The sequence below is a fragment of the Mirounga angustirostris genome, unplaced genomic scaffold, assembly GCF_029215605.1.
Source record: "Mirounga angustirostris isolate CCGP_5_RB_7025 unplaced genomic scaffold, mMirAng1.0.hap1 SCAF_5, whole genome shotgun sequence".
Taxonomy (NCBI): domain Eukaryota; kingdom Metazoa; phylum Chordata; class Mammalia; order Carnivora; family Phocidae; genus Mirounga; species Mirounga angustirostris.
The window spans coordinates 82007205-82023806 of NW_026991713.1; the positions used below are offsets into that span (position 1 = coordinate 82007205).

The window sequence follows — 16602 nt, forward strand, 5'->3', positions numbered from 1 at the left end:
AGGTTTTGAGAGGATTAATTAGCTCACTCTAAACTTTCCTTCGGGCTTCAGGACCCTATCTCACGTTGCTACACACACTTGAGTGTGCGTCTAGCCAACCGTCTTTGAAGTAAGGATTTTATGGAAACATTCTTTAAAATGTTAAGATACATGCTGGGTTTCAACACGCGTCCTACCTCAATTATAGATGCTTTACTGTCTTTTCAAGGAATAGATCATTTTCTAGAGTCCTTAGCAGAAATAAAGATCTCGCGATGGAAAGCTGTTGATAGTATTTTGGTAAAAAGGAATCCAAAACAAGTAAGTTTATTTAGCCATTAAAAATGTTTTCAGGGAACTGTGTGTAGATGGTTTAATGGAGAGGAAGCCAGTATTTTAGGAAGTCTTTAAATGATCATGCCTCCATAAACATAAAATCAGCATAACAAACAAACAACAAAACAAAACAAACAAACAAAAACAGAAAAGGAGGGAAAAGGATGTGGGGGGAGAGATCTGTCCCCTTTGGAACACAAAGATCTTTCAGTCACGGGGGATTGGAATAGGGTGTTTGGGTAGTGGAAAAAAAAAATGTTTTAGCATGTGGTAATGAGGTTAAAAAAAAAAAGCAATGATGATTACTTTTCTCCACCAAGGCTCCTTTATCCTCATAAGCTCAGACAGTGGTCAGCCAGTAAGACACCCCTCCCTGTTTTATCCATCCCTTAACTATGTTCTTTGACAGAACTGGTTTATACAGCTGGGCCTTTGTTAAGCTTCAAGGGAAATACTACAGAACAGCAGAAAATATGGCAGAGTACCTATAAAATGATAAATGGTAAACACTATTGAAGTGCAAGATTCCAACTTTAAAGTTTTGATGTTTTTGTTTGGTTACTTTTTCTTTTATGGATTTGTAAAGTGAACACCTTTGAATTTTTTGTTTTTTGTACTGACAGATCTTATGGTAATATAGGTAAACGGATTGTGTTAATCAGTGAAATTTCTTATCAACTATATTTTAATAAACAGAATAGGAAAGAACTCAGCTATATTACTGACTAAAATTACCATCTGAAATTAGACATTACTATGATAGTGACATAGTATTTTAAAGAACATCTATGTTGTAAGTCCTTAGCCATAAAACTGATTGGAAAGAGAAAATAAATAGGGAAAGCTATTTATTTCAGAAAGTTTATCTATATGACAGTCTTTAAATTTTTTAATGGAAATTTGATAGTGACATTACTGTTAGACCTGTGTGAAATCTAATGTAAACCTTGTAGTGAGATCTTTTTATGTCTTCATACTTATCCTACCTTTATAAGAGTTTGATGATTTTCTTCTGTACAGTATATGCCATATCCTTTCATTTTTTATTTCAGGGGCAAGAAACGGGTAGCCTTTAGGTTCCTACTGAATAGTTCGTACCCATTTATAGAAAAGACCTAACATTCCTAATTCATCCACAGTGGCAGTATGAACCATGCTTTTAAAGTTTAGCAGGGAACGTGCTAAAACCAGAAAGATTAATGGGGGAAGAAGATAAACAGTTCAGACGTAAAATGAGTTTAGAGGTCAAGCTAGAAAAATAAGAAAGCTTATGGATTTAATTCATATTCATCCAAGCAAAGAAGCTTTGGCATGAAAGGAACCAAGAAGAGGCTCAGCATTCTTATAACATCAACCATAGCTGCATCCTGCTGTTTTGGAGTTTGGGTTGATAGATGCTCATCGTCCTTGGCACTGAACCCTTACTTTTGGACTTTTCATGATTATAATGGCATATTCTTCATTTTGTCGGGAGGTTCAGAAAATTTGCCTGTGCCTAGTATGCCTGTCCCTCACATCAGAAGCTGTTGTCCTAGGAAAGATTTTTGCACTGTATATATCTTCTTTGCTGTCTATTTTGAATATAACATAAATATTTTCTACTTCGTTCATTTTTCAACAGCTGTTGTAGGAATAAGCTGTAACCAAATCTGTATGGGGCATGGAACTAAAGAGTCCCCTAAATTGGCCCCAATTTAGCAGTGTATAAACTTTTCCTTGTCAGGGTTATCTGGATTCCAAAGAGGGTAAGGGTCATAATATTTTTCCTCGTTGGACTACTTAGACAGTCATTCTCAACAAATCTGACACTGACGGTCAGTATTCCTTTTAGCAGTGAGCCTCCTTTCTCATTTCTGCTGGGGGAAACACACACACACACACACACACACACACACACACACATGCACTATTCTCCAGAGGTTTGCTTTTGAAGGCTTAACTTGCTTGATTTCACAATAACCTTTGAAAACAAAAGAAATTAAAACTAGATTGGTTACTTAATTATTTTTGTCATCATTATTAGATCCTAAATAAATTAAACATGCCACAGATTTTATTTCAAGATATACACCATGCTAAGAATAAGTCACTTTTGATTATGGAACAATTTGCTATTTATTTAGACTTAGCCAGTAATGTGAGAGGGGAGAGAGAGAGTGGGAGTGGGGGTGGGCACTTTAGGAGGAAGCTCAGATAAGGAGATAGGGAGGGAGAGAAGGAGGATCAAAATAAGTACTTAAGAATATTATTTTGGAAAATAAAATGTTATATCCTATTTGCAGTTCTGCCATAGGGAGAGTCTCCTGGGAGAGTCAAAATGACCAAGTCATTAAAATAAGTGATATGATATTTTACAGAGGCATTAATATCATTAAGCCTAAATAAATATTCTTTCCTACTTAAAACTGTTTTTTGTTGTTGTTATTTTTGCATATGCACCTCACCTGACTAGTGGTGTTCATAAGTGGAAATCTGTTTTCTTTCACTGTGATTATGGTGAACTATTTTTATAGGTTATTACAAACATGCCCACATATATGTGCACATGTGAACATACATAGACACTCATATCGTCATGAGAACAACATGGAAAAAATTGACTGGCTTTATGTTAGAAAGCAACAACTAAGAGATTAGTGCTACTCATTGTAGTAGTAATAGTAGGAATTACATTTCCCTTGTTTTTGTTTTTTTTTCTTTTACTTTTTATGGGCTAACAGTTTGGGAGAAGTTTGCTTCTACTTTTTAATTTTTTTCTTCAAAATACATAAAACTTTCAACCAGTTGTTTTGAATTAGACAGTAAATGAAAGTTGTTAGCATATGATTATGATTAAGATGATGCTGTCCAATCTTTAATAGAGAGGTTCCATAAGAAAAGAAAGACTATTAATTTCCATTAACATATTATTAGACAGTAAAGTCTTCTCCTCCCGCCCCCTCTTCTTCTTCTCTGTCTCCCTGCCTCTGCCTCTTTCTCTCTCTCTCTCTCTCTCTCCCATGCACATGTGCAAACACACACACACACACATGCACACACACACAGTTGCACATATACACAAGACACAAACACTTCTCAAACTTCCCTGAAAGGTTCATTCAATAGGAATAGAATTAATCCCTGTTTCATTACCAATTATTCTGATAGCAGAAAAGATGGTCCCTTTGCAGGGACTCTACAGACAATTTTCAAAGATACTTCTTTAGAGATCTGGAGAATAGATATGCATTTCATACAATATTCTTTCACTATTCTATCCAGCTGTCTATAACCTGAAATTTATACATGTGGCAACCATGTGTCTCAGAAAAATCTAAAAGGCTTCTGATTTTTTAGACTTTCTTTATTCCTTTAACTCAGAAGTACACAACACCTTGTTCAACAATTTGTCCCAACTTTTGGTTCAGGAAAGTGGTACTCATATTAAATACAGTTTTTTTTTTTTTAAATTGTTACTTTTTATTAAACTCTTAATAAAAGAGTTTTATAGCATGTACTGGAAGAGATAGTTTTTGCTAATCCCTAGATTTTTTTCCTCCAAGCCTCTATCTGTCCCAGGAATGGAGTATGTGGCTACTCAGTGCTCAGCTTTCAGCCTCACAAGGAGCTGAGCATCTGGGAAGACTCAGGAGGTGAGCACTTTCACGCTGACTCAGAGACCAGCCGTATGACTCCAGTCTGGCGCTGTCACGCCTGGTTATGGAAAGGCAAGAACAATGCCTCCCTTGAGAAAGGGGAAGAAAAGTCTAGTGCAGTCACAATTTTGATGTAAAATTTAAATCATCCCTCCACATCCTGTGGACTTGGAGCTGTCAGAAAGGCAAAACCCATACTCAAATGGAAAAAGCTTTTTATTTCCTCAAAAAGTATACCCTTTCTAGCTGTAATAACAAGTTTTAGAACCACAAATCCTAATGCTAGATTATTCAAAGTAATTTATAAATAATCAGAACAAAAGGACTTTGACACTTTTAACCTGTAGATGGCTGGAGGCTGAATGCTCTTTTTCTGTTTGTTTCTGATTAATGACAAATGTATTGTGATACGCGAATTCTATAATTCACAACAAATTGCCATTTATGGTTTTGTATTGTTTTCTTCCAAACTTCTGTAACTGGTCATTTTACCTACAACTTAAAAGAAATTTCTCTTCAACATTTAAAAATCTTAATCATTTTTTATGTTTTCTTCAGGTAGCTTTGGTTGAAATTTAGTGTATTTGACAATTAAAAATATTCTGTGATCAAGTGGTTAATAACTCAGACTAAAGTGTTTCTATTTTGGAGTCAAGGAAATAAAATTATAATAATTATTAAACAAGTTAAATAAAGTTAGGATTTTTTTTTAAGTGGAAAGTGCTTAATGCCATATTCTTGTAAATCATGAGAAAAGTTTCAGTAATTTTTTCAAAAAAATACAGAATTCTATAAAAACGTTTGCTAGCACTTCTCTTTATTAGAGTGACTTTGTATTTAGGAGTCATAAATGTTCTTGCAACCAGTTTTCCTTCAGGCTTGTCAGACTTAGACTGAACACTAACTTTTCTAACTATTAGGATATTATGGAATGACTACAGTAGAGTTTAATTAAATTTAATACCCTTTCTACCTTTTTATTTATCAGGAATACTCTTGTTTTAGGCACTTAGTAAGTGTGGATTAATGTTAAAATAACACAATAAAACATAAAGATGAGAAGTTTTAGCTGGCAGAATCATTTGTTTAGATAAATTTCGGCTCTGGAGCCCAGCTATTAGGTTACTCATAATAAAGCAATCTCTTTATTTAGGAAATTTTCTGAGAGTCTTCATCGTGACACATAGTCTAATTTTAGAGTGAATTTTCAGTGATTTGCAATTATTATTGAAATAGTAAGAGAAGAAAGTAGAAAAAGAATCGAACTTTGAGTTCTGAATCAATGTAGGATGGAATTTTGTTATCATAAACTGTTTCTAAATCCTTACCTTTGGTTATCTGTGTCTCTCGTTTAGAAAACAAAAACAAATGGACTTTTAAAGTTACTTTTATTGCTTACTTTAGGCACATTAATTCAAGCACTTTTGAAATATCCTGTGTCCAACTCATTAAGAGACAGTGATTCCTTTCAGGTACTAAAAAGAATTAAATTCTATTTCTAAGTCTTCTCTCTCTTTAACTTCTGATTTTTAAAAAATTTTTATTTTCTACCCCTTTAACAAAGAACCCTGTACCTCATCATTTTTTGCTTGTTCTTATTCTTCCCTCCATCTCTGACTCTTTGGTGGGCTGGACAAGGCTGGAGAAAGCTATTTAGTAAGGTCAGAGATGCCAGGAAAAAGAAGGGCAAAAAGGTGTTGAAGAAGTTGAAAGTGGTGCTATTCTTATCAGAAAGAAGAGATGGTATAATGAACTACTTGATCTCAATGCAGAGAACATCTCAGAAACTAAACATAGGACAAGGTAAATACAGGGAATGGCCTTGGTAAAGGTCATTTTGAAACTTCTTGGTGACTATAACATTTTAAATTAACACAAGTTTTAAATACAGTTTGAACTTTTATATCTTATATTAAAAATTTTTCTGTAAAATCAAATTATATTTCAGAACAATAATGAATTTATTGTTAAGTAGCTGTAGCTCAAAAATTACTTTTGTTTTTATATTTCAATGTTATGGTAAGTTTTGTTTATAAATACTAGTAGAAATAAATTTCTACTCTGGTGAAATGTATACTAAGGATTACAAGGGGAGTCTAGTCTTATTTATTACTGTGTTGTCCATTTTTATATTTCTATGAAATTTGTGTTTCTACTTCCATTTATAGTTTATGCCAGGACCTGATGAACTTGTTCATGCTTCTAAATAACAATATAATGAATGAGGTCTTTGTATGTGGGAAGCAAAGGGTAGAGAAGTATTGAGATTGGCATGTTCTGTATCAGAAACTGATGGCAAAGAGGATTTATAGATAAGAGAAAAAAATTATACAAGTTTGAAATACTGCATGTTTACCACACATAAAATTTCAACTTAAAAGGCTTCTGAGTATTATATATGACAGACTTGGTTATAAAATTTACATGGAATGTTCACAAAGTAAACACAAAGCTGACTCTTAGAAGGAAAATGAAGATGTTCAAAACATGTAAGAGGGAAGACAAACAAACCATAAAATATGAATAATAATAATTGAAATTCATACATAAGAGTAACAAAACTGTTTTTTCTTTAATAAAAGGGTATGCTAATTTTGTGTAATTCTTTTTTTTTAAAGAGATTTTATTTATTTATTTGAGACAGAGAGAATGAGAGAGACAGAGAGCACATGAGAGGGGGGAGGGTCAGAGGGAGAAGCAGGCTCCCTGCCAAGCAGGGAGCCCGATGCGGGACTCGATCCCGGGACTCCAGGATCATGACCTGAGCCGAAGGCAGTCGCTTAACCAACTGAGCCACCCAGGCGCCCAATTTTGTGTAATTCTATGTTTATAAATCACACAGAAGTGTTGGTTGTTTCACTCATTTGGATCAAAACCTGTCTATTCATGCTAAATATCTATGTTGATTTCCCTTATTAGATAAGTAACATTCTACTGTGAAAATATCTTTGATAAACAGTAGAGTTTAATTCCTAATCTTAATTAGCTTTCTCATAGCAACCTTAATTACAAAAGAGACCAGACAAGTAAATATAAATGTCTTGTACAAATAGTCTTTTTACTAGAAAACCTTGAGGCTCATAAATTCTAAACAAGTAGTATGATCTGTGGATATGAAGGACTGACAATTTTTATTTTACTTTTTAATACCCCATATTTATTGTTCCCTTAAGATGCATCCCTTCAAATATTTTGTATCGTTTTAAAAATGCATTCTGCTATGCTTAAAATTTAACATGAGGAGTAAATATTAAAAACAAGTATTTAGGAGAGCAATTAGTGGAAGTTATAAGTTAAATGTCATGGTCCAGAATTTTAAAAAGTTCATATTCAGAGTTTATTTTTGTAGAATTGTTTCAAGAATAATTACGCTGCTTCGCTTATTACTTTGACTTCTCTTTTTTGCTAATCCTTTTTATACACTGCTCCCCCAAAGTAAGATGGACTGCAAGATTTCCTCCCCCTTGCTCTATTTTTTTCCAGTTTTTCCCTTGGAGAGACAATTCTGGGCTTGAGCTGCTGCCTATTATAGTGCAAAGACCAAATAGTGTAACAAAAGATATTTAACCATGACTCAGTTTCCTATTTTATAAAACAAGAAGAATAAATATATGGACTCAGAGCATTGTGGAAGAAGTCAATGAGAAATAATTACAATTATTGGTTAACTCTATACCTGTGTTTCAAAGAACATACTGCCTTAGTTACTTCCGCAAAAGTTCTGTATATTCTGATAACTTATTTCTTTTTTAAAATCTCACAATCAACAAAGATTTATTTCTAAAACTGAATTTCATATTTTTCTCCAAATTGGCCTTTCTTTCTAATTTTTATATTTTTCTTATTAGCAGTATTGTTCTCTTAATTATACAGTCCAGTAATCTGTTTATCTTTGAATTACTGCCCTCACTCATTCTCCTTTTCTGGTCCCCACTATCAGTTACTAATTTCTGAGGGTTTTTCTTTCTAAAATACAGTTTTTTTGATGATGTTACTCTGTGGCTCACAAACTATCACCAGCTCCCTTCTGCCTTCGGTTTCACTTTCAGATTTTGCGTAGCCATTAAATAATACATTATATGTTAATAACAGAATTAAAAAAAATAAAAGTGATAGGATTTAACCAGAATCACCGTCTGGCCCGTCTTTCATCCTTATCTGCATTTACTTCTCCTAGAGTCTCCTACTTTAACTAAACCATTCTACTCACCATCCCATATCATTCTATAAATTTCTTGAATTTGTTAATGTCATTTTTCCTGTCTGGAATCTTCTCTTCTTCTCTGTGTCTGTTGACATCCGACCCATCCTTCATTACCCTGTTGAATTCTCGTAATTTGTAGGAAGCATTCTCTGATTATTTTAGTGAGACATCATCTCTCTATTGTCTGTCTCTCATAGTACTCACATTTATAAAAAGTCATTTACCTTAAAATATTTATCGATTTCTTAATTACATTGTTATCTGCAGGCACATGGTAGTCTTCCAATAAATGTTTTCCATTAACGAATGAATGGATGAGTGGGTATATGACTTCTATTTCCATCTAAACTGTATTTCCTTAGCGGTGAAGCAGAAGGGTCTTCGTATCTAAGTCGCCTGTTTCCTCCATAACGTAAAGATAAATTGCCTGGCACAAAATAGACACTCATGCAACTCATGTATTTATTCATAGAAAAATACACTGTGTGCCATGTGCTAGGAATTGTGCTGCCATATAATTAATGGTATCTCATTCAGCATAGAGGATTAGACTATTTGGGGAGAAAAAAAACACAGCACAAGTTGGAAAGAACTTTATCATGCAATCATATCTTTAGCATTAATCTTGGAAAAATCAGGTAAAATAGTCACAAATAGACCTGTACTTACTGAAATCTTATTAAGTGCAAGACATGCTGCATGCCATGAGAAATTCAAGAAATTTAAAAAATTATATTCCTGCTTTTCAAGTGTTCGTGTTCTAGCTTTAGACACTATGTACTAAGAAGAAAAGAAAGGAAAACTATTGAATGAGTGTCACAGGTTATAATGATGTTCAGTTTTCATGTGGACTAATAATAAAAGTTGATGATGTAGTTTGAGGTGGGGTGAAGTCACTTTAGCTGTGATGGCAAGGGAAAGCTTTGTAGAGAAGTTGGAATTTGAGTTTGTTCTTTATAGATCTTTTTTTTTGAAATTTTTATACATAACTGGAAACCTTAAAAGAAATAATACCATCATTCCAAAAGAATAACCAGTAGAAGGCACTGCTTCCTAGGACTTTATCTCTGAATTAATCAAAGGTTAAGATATCTAGAGAAGAAAGAAACTATTACATAAGGAGAGCAATTCCCATTCTAAGTCTTCCATTTTATGTTTGTTCCATATATGAATTCCTTTCACTTTGTATATGCTTTCATTTTTTAGAATTGCATCAAAGAACATATTCTAAAGCAGCAAATAGGTGATTCCTCAGTAATAGGTCTGGTAATAATTAACAATGTAGCAGTCTTCCATAAAGCTACTTAATGTTTATAGTTCTTTACATACACATTTTAAAAATAACTATAAGATTTTTTCACTAATATTTTAAAAACCTAATTTAACCAGGTTTACCAATTCTTTTACATAGAAATTATTTAAAAGGATACTGTTAGCACTGAGCTGAATTTCCTTTTTTTTCTGACAATATTAGGATATTTTCTAAATATGCTTGCCCCGTAAAATAGATCTTACAACTACTCATAGTTAGAATAGTAAGAGAGTTGGTTTTAGATGGTAGCTTTTATGAAACAAGTATTTGTTGAAAAACAACCATCTTCAGAAAGGATTCTAAGTCCTGGGGACGTAGCTGTAAACAAAATCTGCCCTCCTGGGGTCTTATACTAGGAGAGACAATAAGTAAGTCGGTGGGATGAGGTGCTAAAAAGAGCAAGGAGGTGCTGGTTTAGGAGGAGCAACCAAGGAAGGCTTCACTGGGAAATGATGTTGGCACTAAATGAGGGTAGGGAACAGGCAAGGGTGTATCTGGGTTGGGAAGGTTTCAGACTGAGAAAATACCAACTGTGAAAGAAATATGTGTACACTGTGGATTAGTTTCCCGTTGCTTTTGTAACAATTAGCACAAGTTGAGTGGTTTAAACAATACAAATTTATTCGTTGACAGTTCTGGAGGTCAGAAGTCTTGCAATCAAAATGTTGGCAGGGCTCATTCCTTCTAGAGGTTCTAAGGGAGAATCTATTTCATCACCTTTTCTAGCTTCTAGAGGCCACCTTTATTCCTTGGCTCATGGCCCCAATTCATCCATTTTCAAAGCCAGCTACCTAGTATCGTTCAGTCTCTCCCTCTGACTCTGATCCTCCTGCCTCCCCTCTTTATAGGGACCTTTATGATTACTTTAGGCCCACCCAGAATATCCAAAATAATCTCCTCATATCAAGATCCTTAACTTAATCACATCTGCAAAGTCCCTTTTGCTTTGTAAAGTAAACATATTCACAGGCTTCAGGGATCACAATTGGGACATCTTGAGTGAGGAGCATTATTCTGACTAGTGCAAATGTCTTGCAACCTTGACTGTGCATTAGAATCATCTGGGAGCTTTAAAAAATTCTGATGCTCCGTCTCCACTCCAGAACCAATAACATTAGAATGTCTGGCAGTGGGTCTCAGGCAGCAGTACTTTTTAAACCTCTCCATGTAATTTTAGTTTGCAACCAAGTTTGAGAATCCATGGTTTAGTTTACGTTGCAGTCTCGTACCCTTTACCTTACCCCTAAGTTGGCTGTACATGTCTGAGTACAACTGGGGACATTCTACTTACAGAGTGCTGACAGTGCACACAGAGAGCCCTTAGCCAATCGTCAAGGACTCCAGGAGTTTTTAAATTACTTTCACATGTGGACTAGAGTGGCCTGATTGTGCAGATTGCTATAAGGACAAGTAAAGGAAGAGTGACTCCATGTAAAAACAAGATGCCCCTTATAAGGGAGGCTGTTTCTTATCTATTCCATGCATGTAACTTAGCAAGTCCAGGAATGCTACAGACTCAAGCTAGGGTTTAGTTCATATTCCTCGATGTCCTTTTTTCCTAAGTCAGCTTGAAACTTAAATTTACATTGTACTTTCTAAGACTATTTCTGCATCTTTGCTTGTATCATCACTTCCTACATGAAATGCCCTCTCCATTTATCCCAGTTTCCATTTGACCTTCTTTTCCCCCCAAAATCTACTTGGTCAGCCATTCCCGGAAATACTCCAGGGTCCCCCGCTCTTCATGAAGCCCTCAGGTGTTCAGCTGTAGGGCCAATCATTTGGCCCTTAACCTGAACTGTCTTTCATTATTATTTCTCCAAGTCTCCTCCACCAGTGCTTAAGCTTTTTAAAGAAGAGAACTTGAATTACACGTTTTTATTCCCATTAGAGAAGGGTCTTGCACATAGTAAGTGATCAGTAAATGGTTGTTGATGATTTGAAGGTTCAAATTAGACATGTGTTTTTGCCCTGAAATTAGACATCAGTTCTTTCAAGAAGATTTTCTTGTCCACACACAAAACCAAGTTTAAGATTCTATTATATCATCATAGCTCCACAGGTTAGTTTCACACTGGATTATATTTGTCTGTCTCATGTCATATTCTTTGAAGTCTGAGTTTTATTCATGGGCAAGTCTAGCACCTACCACAGGAATGACAAAAATCATCTCTGGATGAATACATAAGAGCATGCTCCAGCCTAGATCCTCAGATTATTTCAAGACAACACAGCATGTCATGTAAGCAAGTGCAGGGATTGGAACCCTATGTATCCCAGATAAACAATACATGGAAAGTTGCAGTGACTTCTTTTTTTTTTTTTTAATTATCATACATCTTCCTATATTATTTGTTTTTTTAAGAAGATACAACAATTGTTAATATGCATGGGTAAAACAGAATTTCAACATACGTAAAGCGAACTTCGACGGAAAATAGAAATGTACAATTCCAATGGTAGAACACTTTTCAATAGTAAGAAATTTTTTAATGCAAATCAAAATATGTCTCAAAACAAATGAAAAGGAAAACAAAATATTCCAAAACCTATGGGATGTAGCAAAAGCTGATGTTAGAATGAAATTTATGCTATAAATGCTTGTCTTAAGAAAACATTTCAAATAATGTTTGAACTTAACATTATACCACAAGGAACTAGCAAACTTAACATTATACCACAAGGAACTAGAAAAAGAAGAAACTTAGCTGAAATATAGTAGAGGAAGAAAATAACAAAAAAAAATCAGAAACAGATAAAATAGAGACCAGAATAAATAATAACTTAACATTGAAAGTACTTTGTTTTTGTTTTTTAATGAATGGGACTTTCTTCTGTCCAAAATGAAACAGTTTGGTAGATGAACAAAAACTCAAGAATTAACATTATTGGTGATTTGTTATAAACATTTTTAGAAATACTATGAATCAGACTAAATATCAAGCAGATTGATAGCTCTCTATATAATTTAAGTATTTGTCCTTTTTTTCTTGATTTAGTAGCCTATTTTTTGAACTATGAGCATTTTTATTGCAAAATGGTTTTAAATCTTTAAGACTTCTTTTACCTGAGTTGTATAAAAATATTCTCAACTCCGGCACATTAAGAACATTCTGTAAGTGTCTGAAAATGGAATTGAAATAATCATGAAATATGTAACTCTTTAGGATCAGGTGCCTTCTGGCATCACGACTCCTTCATGTTTAATGTTTTAGACCTTACGCTTTTGCTCCATAGAAAGATATATATATAGAAAGAGACTGTTTGGGGGGGCGCCTGGGTGGCTCAGTTGGTTAAGCGACTGCCTTCGGCTCAGGTCATGATCCTGGAGTCCCGGGATCGAGTCCCGCATCGGGCTCCCTGCTCAGCAAGGAGCCTGCTTCTCCCTCTAACCCTCCCCCCTCTCATGTACTCTCTCTCTCTCATTCTCGCTCTCTCAAATAAATAAATAAATCTTTAAAAAAAGAAAAAAAGAAAGAGACTGTTTATCCAGTGGTATAGAAAGGTAATTTAGATGTTGAAATGACTAGATGTTTTGAGAAGAGTAGCAGTGTCTTAACTATTTATCATCTCTACCTTATATCTACTTTTGGACTTTCAGTTTTCATAATCATTATTAATAATGCTATTAATAAAGTAGAAATCAGCAAAAAAGTCATGCTTTCTATGAAGGTCAGAGAACTGCATTAACTTGGGAAAGGCCAGCTGATCTAGCTTTCTGCTTTAATAACCCAGAGACTAGCTTTTGCCAATAGCCTGGAGTTTTTGGATAGTAAGAGACTTATTGTACATAAGACTGAGGTAGACACTGAATACCAATTTATTAATTTCACCAACAGTGATAATGCCTATGCAGACCATAAATACTATGGCTATGTATAAATGTATAATCTCCTTATAGTCAAACTACATGTAAAACAAGAAATAATTAAAAGTCCTTTTATTGATTTACTCTGATAAATCACAAAGACCTTAAATGTTTTAAATCTGTTCTGTCAGCCCACTCTCTACATGACAATCAGAAGTTTGTTTGGAGAGCATGGAAGCAGAGCAGTAGAAGTTAATATCGCTAGTGTGTGGAGTTATTACATATAGTTTAATTTTTCCATTTGGTGATAGATGTGGTATTGCCAGTGAGACTAGGACTATTCTAGCTCCAGCCCCTTCCTTCCTTTCTCCATACTTAAGAGTATACTTGGAGTAAACCTTAGTAATGAGATCAGAAAAACTGAAGATACCTGAAATGTGATGGCCCAGTCTACTTCTCTTTTAGATGAGCCACCAACATTTTCTCCTCTTTCTCTGTTCTTCAGCTGCTCAAGACTTCTTGCTATTCATATTTCTTCTTTGCACTCGCTAATACATCTGATCAGTTTATTGTTAAGTATGACTGACCAAGGAGCATTTCTCTTATCAGGGCATTTTTTATTTCATGTTGATTTTACAGGTTAACTCTTAGGATGTAATTTGCTTTCCTCATCTTGGAGTTTTTTGGGTTTTTTTGTTTTTGTTTTTTGGGTTTTTGGGGGGCGGTTAGGTAACACTGTAGTTTTAAAGTAAACAACACCTATTGTTTACTGAGTGTCTACTCTGTGCTAAATGCTCTACAAGTCATTTTTCATATGGTACACAGTTTATTCTCAAAGAGCATTCCAAGTAGATATTACATCTCCCTTTAAAGATGAGTAAATTGAGATAGATTAAAGCTAAGTCTCACAGCTAGTAAGTAGCAGAATCAGTATTTGAATCCATGTTTGTCTGATTCCAAAGCCCTAATTTTTTTTCTACTGTGCTATTATTTCTTGATAATGTATCTTCAGTACTTGAAAACACTGTTCTTTTGAAACTTTTCACAGTAAGAATAGTATTATTTGGCAATGATTAGAGGCATCTCTTTAGTAGTAAATTTCAAATTTAAAAATCAGTGATATATATGAAAGAAGTGGTGTGGCCGTTAATGCTTTCCTGCCTCCTCTCTCACTGGTCTAGAATAAGAATGGATGATTCTGTAAACACTCTTTGTTTGTTGAGCAAAAATAACAACTTTCCCAAGGTCAGATCAAGTTGCAAATACAAGAGGGTTTTTTTTTTTTTAATTAAAAATTTTAACTCTATACTGCTTCTATGAGAAACTTGTAGTGAAAGGAAAGGGAGCTCTCTATTTAATGAAGAATATTTGCCAATTATTTTTAACCTCTGATAGTATTCTTAGTCAGACTCAAATACCAAAAAAAGTGTTTAATTTTTAAGTGTCTATGTGCATTTCCTTATAGGCATTAGCTCATCAAAACAAAACATCTTCCTTTGATTTTTCCCTCTTACTTAGGTCTTCTAAGGGGCAAATAAGTCTGAGAATCCACATCTAAGTCTTTCGTAGAATGTGGAAATTAAAACTGAAATATTTTTATATTTTCACTTTTTTTTTTACCACTTTGCATGTTTGATATTAAAAATGAATGGGGAGGTGAGGAAAGAAAAATTCCCAAATGTTTCAAGATTCACAGCAATTGCAAAATTTATTCAATTCCTAATAAGCTTTAAGCAAATATCAAACTTTTGGTCATGGAGTCTGTGGTTTCCTTATAACCAATATTTCTACAATTCATAATAATCATACTTTTAATGAAATGCAAATTTGTTATAATGGCAGTCGTTCATTTATTTTGTTTATCTTTTGATGAAAGACATTTTAGTTCTTTCCCTTCTTTTAACTGCCAACAGTATTTGCTATTCATAGATGTTCTGTCTTCAATAAGGTCTATCAAAGTGTAAAACTAGATGGGTATTTTCCTTCCCTTTAAAATGGAATGGTCTTTCATTATGCAGTGTTCTTAGGTGAATTCTCTTGTTTAAGAACCCAGAATACAAGAGAGTGCTATATTAGTGTATTATTCTCACAACAAACAAGCACTGTTCTGTTGCTACCTGCTTGGCCATTGTTTCTGATTGTGTGTGCTTTGCAGTGGTATTTGGATGGTTTCCTGCTCTCTGCCAGCACAAAAAGGCATTTCTGTTACAATGGCCCCTAACCACACAATGACGGCATTAAGGATTTATGTGGAGGTTTCATTATTTTCTCCTCTTTTGTTCCTTCCAGGATGTCTTCCAAGCGACCAGCCTCTCCGTATGGGGAAGCAGATGGAGAGGTAGCCATGGTGACAAGCAGACAGAAAGTGGAAGAAGAGGAGAGTGACGGGCTCCCAGCCTTTCACCTTCCCTTGCATGTGAGTTTTCCCAACAAGCCTCACTCTGAGGAATTTCAGCCAGTTTCTCTGCTGACGCAAGAGACTTGTGGCCATAGGACTCCCACTTCTCAGCACAATACAATGGTAGGTTTCTCATGGTCTCTTGTGCCTTCACTCACTCTTTGACCAGTCTACTCTTCTAATAGTTTGCCTTCAGTCCTTTGCTTTATAATTATAATTATAATTATCATCTAACAGCCAGACACAAGATTCACTCCTAACATCTTAGAATTCCTTATAAGTAAATTGATTCCAGTAGGAAGTATATGACATGCTATTTTTTTCTCTTTTTTGTTTTTCATGAATTTTGCTTTTGAGACACAATTTAATTAGGAGAAAACACATGTACATATAAGAATAATGTTCAAGTAACACATTTAAAGTTAGTCAGCATGACAGTTAGATGTCATAGTATTTCTAATAAAAGGTTTTTCTAGATAGAGTTACAACGTACTTTGAACATCACCATGATAAATCAATGTTTTTCAATTTTTTGCTTTGCCCAGATTGGATTCCAGTATTCCTTTACAGTACTCAGAATATTACAGGAGAATGTATTTCGTAGAAACTATATTTTTTTAATATGACTGAAATACTTTCTAACTCAGTCTCATTCATTCTGTTGTTTTGATAATTCAGTAATTATCTGGTGCATCCTATTCCAGAATTTGCAACTCAGGATAATTTATCTGCCCCTTCATCCTGGCGTCTGGATCATTGTCATTGCAGAAGATCAGGAAACTGTGGTTTCACGGATGAGAGGGAAGAAGGCAACATAGCATCTTTGGCTGAAGCTTAAAAGCACGCACACACACAAACACACACACACACACAGAGTCGCCAGTAAGGCTTTTAGGTCCTTCTTAGGAACTTAAATACACAGAATCAACA

General features: G+C 34.6%; 1 protein-coding gene across 13 annotated transcripts in view; it reads left to right on the plus strand.

Moving 5' to 3' along the window:
* The window catches only part of SOX5 (SRY-box transcription factor 5), a 1012222-nt gene that overhangs the window by 644344 nt on the left and 351276 nt on the right, over positions 1-16602 (plus strand). For all 13 annotated transcript variants that reach the window (XM_045873750.3, XM_054507151.2, XM_054507149.2 and 10 more), the window contains one exon: positions 15564-15795. In XM_045873750.3, coding sequence (XP_045729706.1) covers positions 15565-15795 — 231 coding nt within the window. In that variant the 5' untranslated portion in view covers position 15564. The remainder of the gene's footprint in view (positions 1-15563; positions 15796-16602) is intronic.